Source organism: Doryrhamphus excisus, chromosome 10, assembly GCF_030265055.1.
Source record: "Doryrhamphus excisus isolate RoL2022-K1 chromosome 10, RoL_Dexc_1.0, whole genome shotgun sequence".
Classification (NCBI taxonomy): domain Eukaryota; kingdom Metazoa; phylum Chordata; class Actinopteri; order Syngnathiformes; family Syngnathidae; genus Doryrhamphus; species Doryrhamphus excisus.
This window is the reverse complement of record NC_080475.1, coordinates 13,497,083-13,512,313: the sequence shown is the minus strand read 5'-3', so window position 1 is coordinate 13,512,313 and position 15,231 is coordinate 13,497,083. Positions and strand designations below refer to the sequence as shown.

The 15,231-nt window shown below is 39.2% G+C and overlaps 1 protein-coding gene across 1 annotated transcript in view; it reads left to right on the top strand.

Moving 5' to 3' along the window:
* The window catches only part of ctnnbl1 (catenin, beta like 1), a 43,429-nt gene extending 28,241 nt beyond the window's left edge, over positions 1-15,188 (top strand). The window contains exons 14-16 of the mRNA XM_058085215.1: positions 7,810-7,947; positions 8,434-8,506; positions 13,834-15,188. Coding sequence (XP_057941198.1) covers positions 7,810-7,947; positions 8,434-8,506; positions 13,834-13,922 — 300 coding nt within the window. The 3' untranslated portion in view covers positions 13,923-15,188. The remainder of the gene's footprint in view (positions 1-7,809; positions 7,948-8,433; positions 8,507-13,833) is intronic.
* The last annotated feature ends 43 nt before the right edge of the window (positions 15,189-15,231 follow it).

Sequence of the window (15,231 nt, the reverse complement as noted above, 5' to 3'; positions counted from 1 at the left end):
CTGTGTGCTAGACTGGCTGCTGTAAGATAACGTGATCAAACCTGAACAGAAAATGAAAAACAGGGTTGTGAACGATAAACGGATGCCACCAGATATGCCAGGGGTTGGCAACCTTTAGAACAGTGGTCTCAAACACGTGGCCCGCGGGCCAAATGTGGCCCGCAGGACACTAGTTTGAGGCCCCCGCCTTGATATGAAAGTTTAATGTTAGTGCGCCCCGCGCAAGTTTGATATGGATGCTGTATGGTATCATGTACCCAGAAAAAATTATTACGTTTGATTCATGTTCATGTTAAAGGTTAAATAACTGTTAATAGTTATCCTCCCTATCCGTGTGGAAGTGGTAAGTTTTTGGCTATTTAAGTTTAAAGGAAATAACTTGAATGCTACCGTTTAGGTCGCTAGCTCTCTAGTTTGCGAGTTAGCATGTGTCTCAAGACCCTGCAGTTGCGCAATATGTTGTAAATAAAAAAGAGTATAAATGTGACTATAGTTGTGTTTTGTCATGTCTACAGGGCTCTAATAATGCTTTGTTCATTTTAATCTGAAAAAAATAATTTGTCTACCCACCAACTATATGTGGTTTCTTAAGTTTTAATTATTTGCCGTTTTATTATTATTATTATATTTATTTATTTATTACTGAATGATTGATTTTCTTTATTCTTGATTTGTTTATTTATTTTTCATCTTATTTTGTGTAGGAAAATAAAAAGTAAGATATTTGAGAACAGTGGAAGGTTTTATCAGAGCTTTAGTTATATTTAAGTTTATTCATTTTTCTGTTTTTAGTAAATGCGTCTTTTTGGGTTTTTTTGGAAAACCTGATGCGGCCCAGCCTTGCCCAGAATCAGTATGGTTTAAAATAAGGGAATGATATTATGTAAAATAGTATAGTAAAATAAAATAAAATAAGGTACCAATAGCAAATACAGTAAAGAGCAAAAATATCAAAAATTATATTAGTATTAAGTGTATGCTAGGATGTCCTCTGGTGAGTCCATAGTGGCGCCACAAATGTTATTGAGAGTCACCGTATAACCCAAACAAAATAAACTGTTAATGTGGAAAGGGAATTTCGATATGAGAGTTGGCGTCAAGAGATTTTCGTTTTTAGATGACAGGAAGATGAATTTGTCAGTCAGACTGAGATTGCCACAAAAGGCCAGACAGGTTGACATTTTATCTTCCTTCACTTTTACCTTTTCTTCTCCATCCTCTTCTAAAAATGGCGATAGGATGATTTGTGTGCAAGATAAGCAACCTTGTCTGCATGTATACCACTATCTTTAAAAACGTACTTATCCTGTCTCTCCCCCACTCTCAGAGTCACGGACATATGCAGCACAAAACACTACAATTTCCATGTATACTATTGTGTTCTAAAATCACATATACTTAAACTTGCTGATATAGTTAATCTTGAAAACAGCTAAAATAATGCATAAGGCTAAAAATAACCAATTAGCTAAAAATATCATCCAATACTTCTCTACAAGAGAGGAGAAATATGATCTCAGGGAAGAACTACATTTGAAACACTTATATGCTAGGACTACGTTAAAAAGCCATAGCATTTCAGTATGTGGAATCAAACTATGGAATGGATTGAGTAAGGAAGTCAAACAATGCACAACGATGAGCCAATTCAAGAAACAATACAAGCAGTTGATGTTTGCTAAATACAAGGATGAAGAGTCTTGAACCAGTCATGATGTGCTATATATATCACTATATTGACACTTACTATGGTACACATTATGTCATTGGATGCTCATATCACTTTGTACTTCAGTACGTGACAAAACATAAAAAATTAAATAAAATAAAAATAATAAAAATTTATAAAAAAAATTTTGGGTATTATATTAGGAAAGCAGAAAGTGAACAAATGTAATATATATAAATGATGTCATTGTATGGTCATATCACCGCGTACTTCGGTATGTGACAAAAAAACAAAACTTAATTTAATTTAATTTAATTTAATTTAATTTAATTTAATTTAATTTAATTTAATTTAATTTAATTTAATTTAATTTAATTTAATTTAATTTAATTTAATTTAATTTAATTTAATTTAATAATTATTAAGGCCACACTCCTGCATATGCAGCCTTGCATAGTTATCCATCTTAGCAACCGCGTCAGTATGCCAATAACATGGTGCTGCTATTAACAATTAATTAAATTAAATAAATTAAAAAAAACAATTAAAAAATTATATTAGGAAAGCAGGAAGTGAACAAATGTAACAGTTACTGATTGTAAAAGTACCAGATGGAGGGGTAGGATTTAATAAGCTTTGCTTCTTCCTACTCCTTTTGGACATGTGGAACTGTGAACTGATTATGTGATGCATTCAATTGTAATCTGATGCATGTTCAAATGAAATAAAACCATTACCATTACAATACTATACACGCAACAATACTATTTGTGCCTTCAATGATTTTTCAGGTTATTTACTTTAGACGTATGGCTATCAATGACATGGGACGAGTGCGTTTTCACTGATATCGGCCGATACCGATTTTTTTATGCAAAAAAATGCAATTTTTCAATGTGTGGCTTATTTCGACTTGCATTTCTACAATGCTGACCTTTCTATGAATTACAGCAAGGTGTGTTGAAGACCACATCCGAGTTATGTGCATCCTCTCAGCTCAACATTTTATCTCTCTGACGCACCTTCACCCCCGAAACAAAATGTATTTCTTTGCAGCATGTTGTCCACTGATTTTTCAGAACGATAACGCAGAAAGAATTACTTTTACTTCTTTTCCTCTACACTTCCGGACCATTCCTCCCCCCACTCTCCATGTAAGCTGCTTATTTTCCTCCCGTGGCGACATCGCTTTTCTTATCTGAGTATCCCGAATTTTCTCAGCTGCTTTGCATCTGTGTACCGCTGAAGACGAGATGGCACAGGAGTAGTTGCTAGAAAAAAAAAAAAAACTTGATTGAAAGCAGTGTTGTCCAAAGTTTGCCCCTAGGGATATTTGCGGCCCATGTGTTTTCAGATAGGAAGTGCTCTTACTGTTACAAATAAAAAGATGAGATTACGCTTTTTTTTCATGTTTGCTGTTTAACTGTGGCTGCACGGCGGTCGAGTGGTTAGCGCGCAGACCTCACAGCTAGGAGACCCGAGTTCAATCCCACCCTCGGCCATCTCTGTGTGGAGTTTGCATGTTCTCCCCGTGCATGCGTGGGTTTTCTCTGGGTACTCCGGTTTCCCACATTCCAAAAAAATTGCTAGGTTAATTGGCGACTCCAAATTGTCCATAGGTATGAATGTGAGTGTGAATGGTTGTTTGTCTAAATGTGCCCTGTGATTGGCTGGCCACCAGTCCTCTCGGCCAAAGTCGGCTGGGATAGGCTCCAGCACCCTCTGGAGTGACCCTCGTGAGGATAAGCGGTAGAAAATGAATGAATGTTTAGCTGTTTAGAACTTGTTAAACTACTTTATATTGAGTTTTGATGGTTTAATAAACAAAAAGGTTGAAGAACATAAAAGTGGACCCCCGAAATTCTTCAATTTTTCTGTTTCCGGCCCAAACTGGGGAAAAAAAAATTTAGACACACCTCTCTGAAAGCTAGATATTACAAAAATGCATCTATGTGCTTCCTCATGAACAACATTTACACTCATTAGTTGGTGATTTACAGTCAAAATGACAACTCATTAATTTGCTGGTCACCAGCCTGGCTGGAAGTTGCAGTAATTGACCTGTTCGATCCTTTCTCTCAACAAGCTACTCTTTTCTTCTCCTGTCTGGTGTTTGGCCACAGGGACCAAGCTGCCACACTGAAGTTGTTGAGTGCAACGACAAAGCTAACCGATTGGACAAAGCTGCACAAATCAGTGTTGTTCATTACACCAAAAGTCGACTTGGACTGTTTGTGTCAGTAGTCACGTTTACATGAGGAGTTTTTGACTTCTGAAAGCAATGGTATACTTGGAAAGGAATATTCCAATCCAGTCTAAATGCGCCGCTATAATCAACCAGAATAGTCAATGGGGCATACGCAGTAAAACGTAAACATCAACATCACGTGATACCGACTTCCCCGAGTTTTTCTTACACCGTATTGCCAGTTTTTCCATTTGTCCAGTCTTGAAATTTAGTTTGGATCAAAATGAAACTTTCCGCAGCAGTCCAGTGCCGACTGCTGGCCTCCATTTTTAAAACCGAACAACGTCTTGATCTGCGTGCTACGTCATATCTGATCATGCGCTGAAAGAACGCACCCGGGATAAATTCAAACGGGAAAAGATCAAATTCAATCTTGCTAATATTTTATAAATAAACTCGGGACATGTTTTATATAGATATATATTTTCTTTTTTAATAAAAACTGGACATCTGAATAAAGTATAGAAGGGTTTAGATTCTGTTCCACAGATGGCGCTAATGCACACCGATAGCTGCTTGCCAACCGCCAATAAACAACAGAAGAAGAAAAACACCACGAAGAAGAACGCAGTCTGACAACTTTCCGTTTGAGCGGGTACAAGATACCTCAATCGGATTGGGGAAAGGAATATTCCACCCCTGGGAATCCCATTATATATTCATTCGGATTGGCACTTTTCTTTTGGAATGAGGTGTATACAAAGGTTACATTCTTTCCGTTTGAGCAAATAAATTATTATTATTTTGAGAAGATGACAACCTTCTGACGCAATGCGTTGACACTTGATGAATTGTTTTTCATCTCCACGCGTCCTGTCAGTGAACATAGTGCCTGAGCCGCTTTGATTGAGTCGTGTTAATGAGCTGAACCGCAAAGGCATAATTGGGTTCTGGACTGTCATCGATCTTTAGGGACGAGGGCCCGATTAAATCCGAGATGATGCAAATGTCACGTGTGGTGCCATTAAGCGCCACGCCGTAGGCTATTTGTTTTAATCAGGAAAGCTTTGAAAAGTTGCCCTTTTTACGTGATTTACTGTGTTTGCCTTGTTAAGCTTGTTGTTTTTGTTTGTTTGTTGTTTTTGTCAGAGAAACATATATTCTTTAGTAGAACAGGGGTGTCAGAACATTTTTCACTGAGGGCCACATATAGAAATTTTACATTTTACTGGATAAATCAAATTATTTCTGTTTTGTCAACAAAATCATATTTTAGAGCAGGGGTCTCAAACTCAATTTACTTGGGGGCCAATGGAGCTAGGGTCTGGGCGAGGCTGGGCCGCATCAGGTTTTCCAAAAAAAAAACAACGCATTTATTAAAAACAGATTCCGATTTTCTACAAGAAAAGCTCTGATAAAACATTCCACTGTTCTCAAATATCTTAATTTTTATTTTTCTACACAAAATAAGATGAAAAATAAATGAACAAATCAAGAATAAAGAAAATCAATCAATCAGTAATAAATAAATATAATAATAATAATAATAATAATAATAATAATAAAACACCAAATAATACAAACCTAAGAAACCACATATAGTTGGTGGGTAGACAAATATTTTTTTTCAGATTAAAATGAACAAAGCATTATTAGAGCCCTGTAGACATGACAAAACACGACTATAGTCATATTTATTCTCTTTTTATTTAAACTGCAACTGCAGGGTCTTGAGACACATGCTACCACGCAAACTAGAGAGCTAGCGACCTAAACGGTAGCCTTCAAGTTATTTCCTTTAAACATAAATAGCCAAAAACTTACCACTTCCACACGGATAGGGAGGATAACTATTAACAGTTATTTAACCTTTAACATGAACATTAATCAAACGTAATCATTTTTTCTGGGTACATGATATGATACAGCACCCATATCAAATTTGCACATTAAACTTTCAAACTAGTGTCCTGCGGGCCACAATTGGCCCACGGATCGCGTGTTTGAGACCCCTTTTTTAGAGGGTTTTTAACATGGTCAAAAAATTGCAAGTATTTTTCTGCAGGCAAAAATCTGCCCACTAGCGCCACCTACCACCCGCCCCGCCCCTCCCCGCTTTTCAACAACTAAATTCTGCAGGACAGTTTATATTCCTTCCACTTACAGAGGTAAAACTGATTGTTGCCGTGGCGATCCGTGGTTTTACACGCCAATGCCCCTCTTCCCCTCAGGTCTGCTGCTTAATCTCTAATGGTGATTAATGTGACCTGTGTGCCTATTGGCAGCACCATGTTATTGGCATACTGACGCGGTTGCTAAGATGGATAACTATGCAAGGCTGCATATGCAGGAGTGTGGCCTTTTTTTTTTCTGTTTAGCAGTGAAATCAATTGATTTGTGTGTCTGGTCCAGTGGTGAGAATGGATTTGTGGAAAAGCTGCAAAACAACACTTAAATTAAAACACTGCTGGTCTCTCTTGGTTGTCGGGTGTTTTTTTGTGTTGCAGGAACAATAGAAGCCAGAGAGCTGTTTCCCTTTTTTAGGCTCCTGATGGAAACAGTTTCATTTTAACGCCTACTCCTTTTGTTAGTGTTGTTGTCTTGCCAGTAGGAAGAAACAACAAAAAAAAAAACACTAGTTCAATTTTTATATAATTAAATTTATACAAGTGAATACCCATTTGCAATCGGCATAACAAAACATGGTAATGGTTTAATTTCATTTGAACATGCATCAGATTACAATTGAATGCATCACATAATCAGTTCACAGTTCCACATGTCCAAAAGGAGTAGGAAGAAGCAAAGCTTATTAAATCCTACCCCTCCATCTGGTACTTTTACAATCAGTAACTGTTACATTTGTTCACTTCCTGCTTTCCTAATATAGTTCAAGTGTTTTTATTCGTGTTTTTATTTTTTTAAATTTTTTTACAATTTTCCTTTTTTCCCCCTTTTTTTACTTTTACAATCAGTCACAGTTTTTTTTGTTTGTTAGTTTTTTTTATTTTATTTGGGCAAATATATGAAACATTACAGTGCATTTCTTACATCAATCAAAATATAACTTTCCATTATTTACATTTGTATTCAACTATCTGATCACAAGCCCAAAAGGAGTAGGCTGAAGCAAAAGCTTATAAATGCCTACCCCTTTTTGCAAGATATAATCATGTTCATGCCACAGTCTTGTTTTCCCCTGTTATTATTATCATTGTAATATTATTATTATTATTATCATTATCATTATTACCATTATTATTGTTATTATCACCATTATTATCATCATCATTCATATTACTATTACAATATTAACTGTTACATTTGTTCACTTCCTGCTTTCCTAATATAGTAAAAAAAATGTTATTTTATTTTTGTCACGTACCGAAGTACGAGGTGATATGACCATATAATGACTTAATGGGTACCATAGTAACTGTCAATATAGTGTCTACATGCATCCCTTATGCCTTCAAATTTTGTAGGTATCACAGCTTTTCAAAAATATATTACTAAATCATGCTGTTTTGTGGTTGAGTACAGCATATTAGTTAAATAAAAACACATCTAATTAAATAATTCTATGTATATATACATATCCATAGTACCTTTCAAGGTACCAAAAGCGCTTCACAGTGAAACCATTATTCATTCACTCCTCAGTCACACACTGGTGCTGTTAATCTACATCTGTAGCCTCAGGGTAGACTGACTGGAAGGTTGCTGCCAAGTTGTGCTTACGGCCTCCAACCAACGACCAAATATTCATTCACATTCATACACCAGTGTGGGCAGCACCCGGGGGCAAGGTGGGTGTAGTGTCTTGGATCCAACACTGACTGGGATGGGAGGGAAGTAGCGATTTTTGTATTATTTTATTATTATTTTTCTATTGTTTTATCATTGCTTTTGAAGCATTTTTGACTTTTTGTGTGTGTTTTGCCGCGTGAAGGAGATGGTGCGTCACGGTGAGATACTGGATGACAACATGGAGGATGAGTTTTACCTGCGTCGATTGGATGCTGGACTCTTTGTTCTTCAGTCCATCTGCTACATTATGGTGGAGATCAGCAATTCTGGGCTATCGCAGGTACACACAATGAGTTGATTATTGTGGTTCTCCATATTTTTTTGGAACAATTTTATTGATATCGGCTTCAGCAATTTTACTAATGCTTTGTAGCTTTAAAAATTTTTTTTTTTACTTAAGCTATTTATGATAAAACCAGATATTCAACTTAATTTATGTTTTTTTATTTGGAAATTTTGCCGATCATCAATCAACAATCGTTATGTGAGACATCCTTCTGTGACAAAGACAAAAAGAGGCAGCTCATTAATGGACACAATTATTCTTCCTACTCCAAATGCGTTTTATGGTTTTATATGCATGCATTGACCAGGTATTAACAAGTACAGTACATTATAATAACATATACTACATTTTTTTTGCTTGCACTTGCACTAGCAACATAGAAACCAATGCTACATCGACCATTATCTTTTCCAAACTCAAAATAAAAACACCAGCAGCTGCTCCAATCTGAACTCCACACCTCTGTTTTTGTTATTTTAGCTGCAGCAGAGAGTTCATCAAATTCTCAACTTGAGAGGAGGCTCCATCAAAGCCGTGCGTCACATCATGAGAGGTGAGTCAATAAATGCAGCAGTAGTAATTAATCTAACATTAAGGGCTCTAATTTCGTGGCACAGCCCACGCAGTGCTAATTTAGTCCAGCGCACCACTGTGAGCAGCCAAATTGGTAGATGGGCCTGGCGGCGCACCACGGGAGGTGTCCACATTTTCAGCTTGTTGCAGTGAAAATTTCATGACAAAAACGGTGTGCCAAAGGTGCGCTGAAAGCTCGGCAGTTTCGACCTGGTTTATTCTTGGCGCAAGCGAAGCACACACTACGCAGTGGTCAATTGGCTGACAGGTGCACAATGCAGACACGTCACCAAAACCTCACAGGTTTTTCAGAATGTCAGACACATTTGAATGCAACAAGCAACCACTATTTAATGTACCCGTCTGAACCAGCATGTACATTTTTGTATTATTTGTGCCATCGCATCTGATCAGATCATTCTACCGCTTTTCCTCACGAGGGTCGCGGGGGTGCTGGAGCCTATCCCAGCTGTCTTTGGGCAAGAGGCGGGGTACACCCTGGTCTGGTCGCCAGCCAATCACAGGGCACATATAGACAAACAACCATTCACACTCACATTCATACCTATGGACAATTTGGAGTCGCCAATTAACCTAGCATGTTTTTGGAATGTGGGAGGAAACCGGAGTACCCGGAGAAAACCCACGCATGCACGGGGGGAACATGCAAACTCCACACAGAGATGGCCGAGGGTGGGATTGAACACAGGTCTCCTAGCTGTGTCTGCACGCAAACCACTCGAACGCCGTGCAGCCTATCACTTTGTACCGTTATTATTATTATTAACATTTCAAAATTTTTGAACCAACATAATTAGTCAAGGAAGCACACTCTTCGCAGTCCGGCGCAGTCCGGCGCACCCACGCCTCCGTCTCTGCACCATAATCAAGAACATACCAGTCACCAACACAAGACGCCAGTTTCGCAATCCGCATAGAGTACAACCACTTGAACACAGATATGGCCGAGGGTGGTATTGACGCAGTGGTCTGCGCGCTAACCACTCGACCGCCGTGCCGCCCCTGATCAGATCAAAGACGCATAATTAGGGGACCTGCACCTTTTGGGGAATTTTGCCCATCATTCACAATCCTTATATGAAACATGAACAGATACTGTATTTTCTGCAACTAATTTATAAATGAGTGTGGTTGAAAATTTCAGCATAACAAAACACAAGTATGGCACATAGTGTTCGGCAGTTATCCTATATCGCTCTTCGTTGGGCGGGGGGGGCACAAGCACGTTTTATTTTTTCCACAGTGGCATCTGGCCGTCCTATATCATAGTGTGACAAACCTCAAGAGGCTCCACTCACCCCTTCCCCACAATCCCCCACGACCTCCCCGGCCTCTCTAGCATGTAGCCGTGTAGATAGAGCAATCCGTCACGCAAGCCTCTGCCAAGAGCATGGCAACACTCCAGTCGTACCATTGTGTGTGTGGGAGGAAATTGTTGCGTTTGTTTCCATATTTGCATCAGCAGTGCATGTCGCCAATGCTTTTTTCCCCCCTCATATTTATGTGCAAAACACATCTTTGATTGTTGTCACACTTTAGTCTGTTTACATTATACAACCTGTCAGGAAGTGTATATTTGATGATACATTTAAATGATTTATTCATGTCTATCCCTGGTTGCAATACACAGAGATGCAGTACTTTATGCATATTTATATCCATGTTCTTGTAATAGCTTGTGTGTCTGTGTTTGGGAGTTTGTGCGTATTTTTTGCCTTGCCATTTTCAGATCCAGTTTTTGTTGCCTTGACCATTCCTTCCTTCCTTCCTTCCTTCCTTCCTTCCTTCCTTCCTTCCTTCCTTCCTTCCTTCCTTCCTTCCTTCCTTCCTTCCTTCCTTCCTTCCTTCCTTCCTTCCTTCCTTCCTTCCTTCCTTCCTTCCTTCCTTCCTTCCTTCCTTCCTCCATTCCTTCCTTCCTTCCTTCCTTCCTTCCTTCATTCAGTCCTTCATTCCTTCCTTCATTCAGTCCTTCATTCCTTCATTCAGTCCTTCATTCCTTCATTCAGTCCTTCTTTCCTTCCTTATTTCCTTCCTTCATTCCTTCCTTCATTCCTTCATTCCTTCCTTCCTTTCTTCCTTTCTTCCTTTCTTCCTTTCTTCCTTTCTTCCTTTCTTCCTTTCTTCCTTTCTTCCTTTCTTCCTTTCTTCCTTTCTTCCTTCCTTCATTCATTCATTCCTTCACTCCTTCATTCCTTCATTCCTTCATTCCTTCATCCCTTCATTCCTTCATTCCTTCATTCCTTCATCCCTTCATTCCTTCCTCCCCTCATTCCTTCCTTCATTCCTTCCTCCCTCCCTTCATTCCTTCCTCCCTTCCTTCCTTCATTCCTTCCTTCCTTTCTTCCTTTCTTCCTTTCTTCCTTTCTTCCTTTCATGCTTTCTTCCTTTCTTCATTCCTTCATTCCGCCCTTCCTTCATTCCTTCATTCCTTCATTCCTTCATTCCTTCATTCCTTCCTCCCTTCCTTCCTTCCTTCCTTCCTTCCGCCCTCCCTTCCTTCCTTCCTTCCTTCCTTCTTTCCTTCCTTCTTTCCTTCCTTCTTTCCTTCCTTCCTTCTTTCCTTCCTTCTTTCCTTCATTCCTTCCTTCCTTCCTCCCTTCCTTCATTCATTCACGGGTTGCGAGGGGTGCTGGAGCCTATCCCAGCTGTCTTCGGGCGAGAGGCGGGGTACACCCTGGATTGGTCGCCAGCCAGCCAATCACAGGGCACATATAGACAAACAACCATTCACACTCACATTCATACCAATTTGCAGTCGCCAATTAACCTGGGAGGTTAACCCATTCATGCACGGGGGGGAGAACATTCAAACTCCACAAAAAAGATGGCCGACGGTGGGTTGCCTTGACCATTATAACCAAAAATGGTTATACACCTTTCACCATCGCTACTGCTCACCTTTTTTTCTATAATAAAGTCCTCTCAGGTCCGTAGCAGATGCGGAATATACAGACTCGCATATCGACTTAATGTTTACTGCTAACACTAACCGCTAGCTAGTGCCAACAAGTATTTTATGTGTTATACCAGACAGACTGGTAATGATAAAACGATACCGTCCCTTTTCACCGATGTGTAGCCAATTGATCGGCGCACCGTTAATTATTATTGTTCAGTTTATGATCATGACAGTTTGACCGTTGAATGGATCACTACGGTTCCATACCATAGCACAGGTACATAGTGTACCAATTAAGCGGGCCAACCAATCGGTTCCAATGCTTACAAGGTGAAACCAGTAGACAGAAACCACATCCAATAGGCACACAGTGATTAATGACAAGTATAATGATATCATAAAAAGACACCAGATGGTTGACTGAGTTGGTCGGACTTGGCAAGGTTTCTTTTCTGTTTTATAAGTTACATATTTCACACAGCTTGAGCACCCCTGCTTAAAATGAATGGAATTTATTATTGTATATTTAAACATTTACAAGACAGCCAACATGGTTGGGGGGGGGGGGTGTCTGCTGCTTTTTGTATTTTTGTAGCAGAGAGCAAGAGAACTCCTTCTACTTTTTACTCGGCACACCAGTCCCAATCGGCAGCCTGAGTAATACTGATGCTCACTTTTGTATTGTCCTCCTCTGCCACGTTGCCATGACGACAGCTTAGTGCCGTATCATTGTGCTGGGGAAAAAGGTTTCTGAGGAAAAAAAAAAAATGAGGAGTCAACAAATCTGGAGACATTTGTGTCTAAAGCTGAAGAAACTTCAGCGCATGTCTCTTTTATAACTGTACCTCAAACAGCTCTGCAGGCTCTTTTCAGGAACAACCTCCTCCTTTCTTAATCTTTCTGTACCCCCCCACCGCACCCACACCCTCCCACTTTCTTAACCTTCCTGTAATTCCTACCTCAGATGATGGCGGAAACCCCATGGAGGCTGCAGAGGCTGCAAGCTTTTCTCCTTGCACAGCAGTCCTGCAGAAAAAAAATGATCCATGTGGACTTTTACTGTTCACAAGCAGAGGACACGTTTTAGCGAAACACTATTTTCACTCTATATACACTTTGGTGTGGGAAAAGTGTTTATTTATTTATTTGCATGTTTATCATAATGAAATTCAACATGTGTTCTCTATAACAAGACATTGGGTTCAAGGTGTATGCTGATGTCATACTGCATTGAAGACACTTATTAATTAAGCACCCTTACTTACTGACTGCAAAAAAGGTCTGTAAGGATAATTCATAATGCCGCCTACAGAGAACATACTCAGGGGTACACCCTGGACTGGTCGCCAGCCAATCACAGGGCACATATAGACAAACAACCATTCACACTCACATTCATACCTATGGACAATTTGGAGTCGCCAATTAACCTAGCATGTTTTTGGAATGTGGGAGGAAACCGGAGTACCCGGAGAAAACCCACACATGCACGGGGAGAACACGCAAACTCCACACAGAGATGGCCGAGGATGGAATCGAACCCTGGTCTCCCATCTGTGAGATCTGCACGCTAACCACTAGACTCTACCGTACAGCCCACATACGAATTTCTTATTTCTAAAATCACAAATACTTCAACTTGCTAGTTCATCTTCAAACAGCTAAAATAATGCATAAGGCTAAAAATAACCAATTGCCTAAAATGTCATCCAATACTTCTCTACAAGAGAGGAGAAATATGATCTCAGGGAAGAACTACATCTGAAACACTTATATGCTAGGACTACGTTAAAAAGCCATAGCATTTCAGTTTGGGGAATCAAACTATGGAATGGATTGAGTAAGGAAGTCAAACAATGCACAACGATGAGCCAATTCAAGAAACAATACAAGCAGTTGATGTTTGCTAAATACAAGGATGAAGAGTCTTGAACCAGTCATGATGTGCTATATATATCACTATATTGACACTTACTATGGTACCCATTATGTCATTGGATGGTCATATCACCTCGTACTTACATATGAGACAAAAAATTAAATAAAAGTAAAATAAAGTAAAAAAAAAAAAAAAAACAACTTAAATTATATTAGGAAAGCAGGAAGTGAACAAATGTAACAGTTACTGATAGTAAAAGTACCAGATGGAGGAGTAGGATTGAATAAGCTTTGCTTCTTCCTACTCCTTTTGGACATGTGGAACTGTGAACTGATTATGTGATGCATTCAATTGTAATCTGATGCATGTTCAAATGAAATTAAACCATTACCATTACCCCAAAGCAGGCTGCTCAAAACGGGGTTTCTTCCAAGTGTGCATAATGTCTCCTTTTAGCCGTCATCTCCACAAAGTTTCTTTTCTAACCTTTGCATGTATTTGTTTGCAGAATACGCTGAGAGCATCGGGGACGGAAAAAGTGATGAGTTCAAAGAGGCGGAGCGCAAAAGGATCATGGACCTTTTAGAGAACTTCTAATGTATTTTCCGCATCGGCCGGCCACACATGGAAAATACAAACACCTATTTCTGTTCCGTAGAACGATCAATTCTAGGCCAAGTAAACCATTAAAAATCAGGGACAAGTGTGCAGCACCGCAAATCTTCAGGCTTAATGTTGATCCCCTGGCTGCTTCTGTTTTCTTTTCTTTTTTTTTCTACCAACCTTTTAGTTTTTGTAATAAAATGTGGTAATAAAATCCTGATAGCATGTTTGCCTTATTTGAAAAATGCCATTGTGAGTGCATTTGTCAAGGCTTCTCATTAAAGCTTCCACAGATGGGGAACAACAAAAGCTGTACCTGCAGTTGTCTCTTGACAACAAAAAAGCCAGATATGCTATTTGCTTTTTTCCTGAACCCACCACGGAGATGTACAACAAAACCACTGTCATAGTATCTTCTATGCAAGGTAATGTAAATAACACTTTTTATTATTTTTGAACTGACCTGATCACAGTGAATCTGGTAAGTAACAAACCCCCATTATTACTATGTGAAACTGTAATTTTAGACATTTTTGTATGTGGATTAAATGTTTTATGTACCACCAGTACATAGTCGTCGCAGGTGTGGTCAACAAAAACAACCAACCACGGGGGGTCTCATATTAAAGCATGGTCAAGCAACAACGGCATCAAGGTAATCCATAAGGTAATATGCTCCTTACCACTAATACAACATTGGTTCTGTTTCTGCTGCTATGTTGTGCAAACACCCGGCTACCATTAGAGTATTTACAGTAATCCAGCCACTTCAAAGTCCAGCATTATTACCAGTCATCATTAGTAACTTTAAAAAAAAAGAAAAAAAAATCACCCAGCATTAAACCATGACTGGAACACAGCAGCAGAACCTCATTTGCATGTTTTATTAGCAGAGGAGGGCAGCGTGCATCTCTTATCAGCGATTAGGACTGCGTCGTGTTCAACAGCAATTTCACAGCTGAGGGGAGGGCAAATAATTGTGTTTTCCAAATGACTGAGTGCGTACACGGCACACTGCTGAGACACCGTCGGCCCCTTCTTTTCTTTTTTAACAAAGAGTCATGAGACCACCCATCCTGACAACCGTTGGCTGTTAAGTGCTTTAACATGGTCGTCTTATCTTCAAATACAAATTGCTGTCCTTTCAGGAATGGTAGAAACATTCCAGTATCTATGAAATAGCCCAACAAATCATACAAAAGAATGAATCATGTATGAAAGAATACACCGTTTCTAGTTTTTTCTAGTCTTCTGCCGTGGCCCACTCGTCATTTGGTTCAACGAGGTGTGTACAACTTACCCT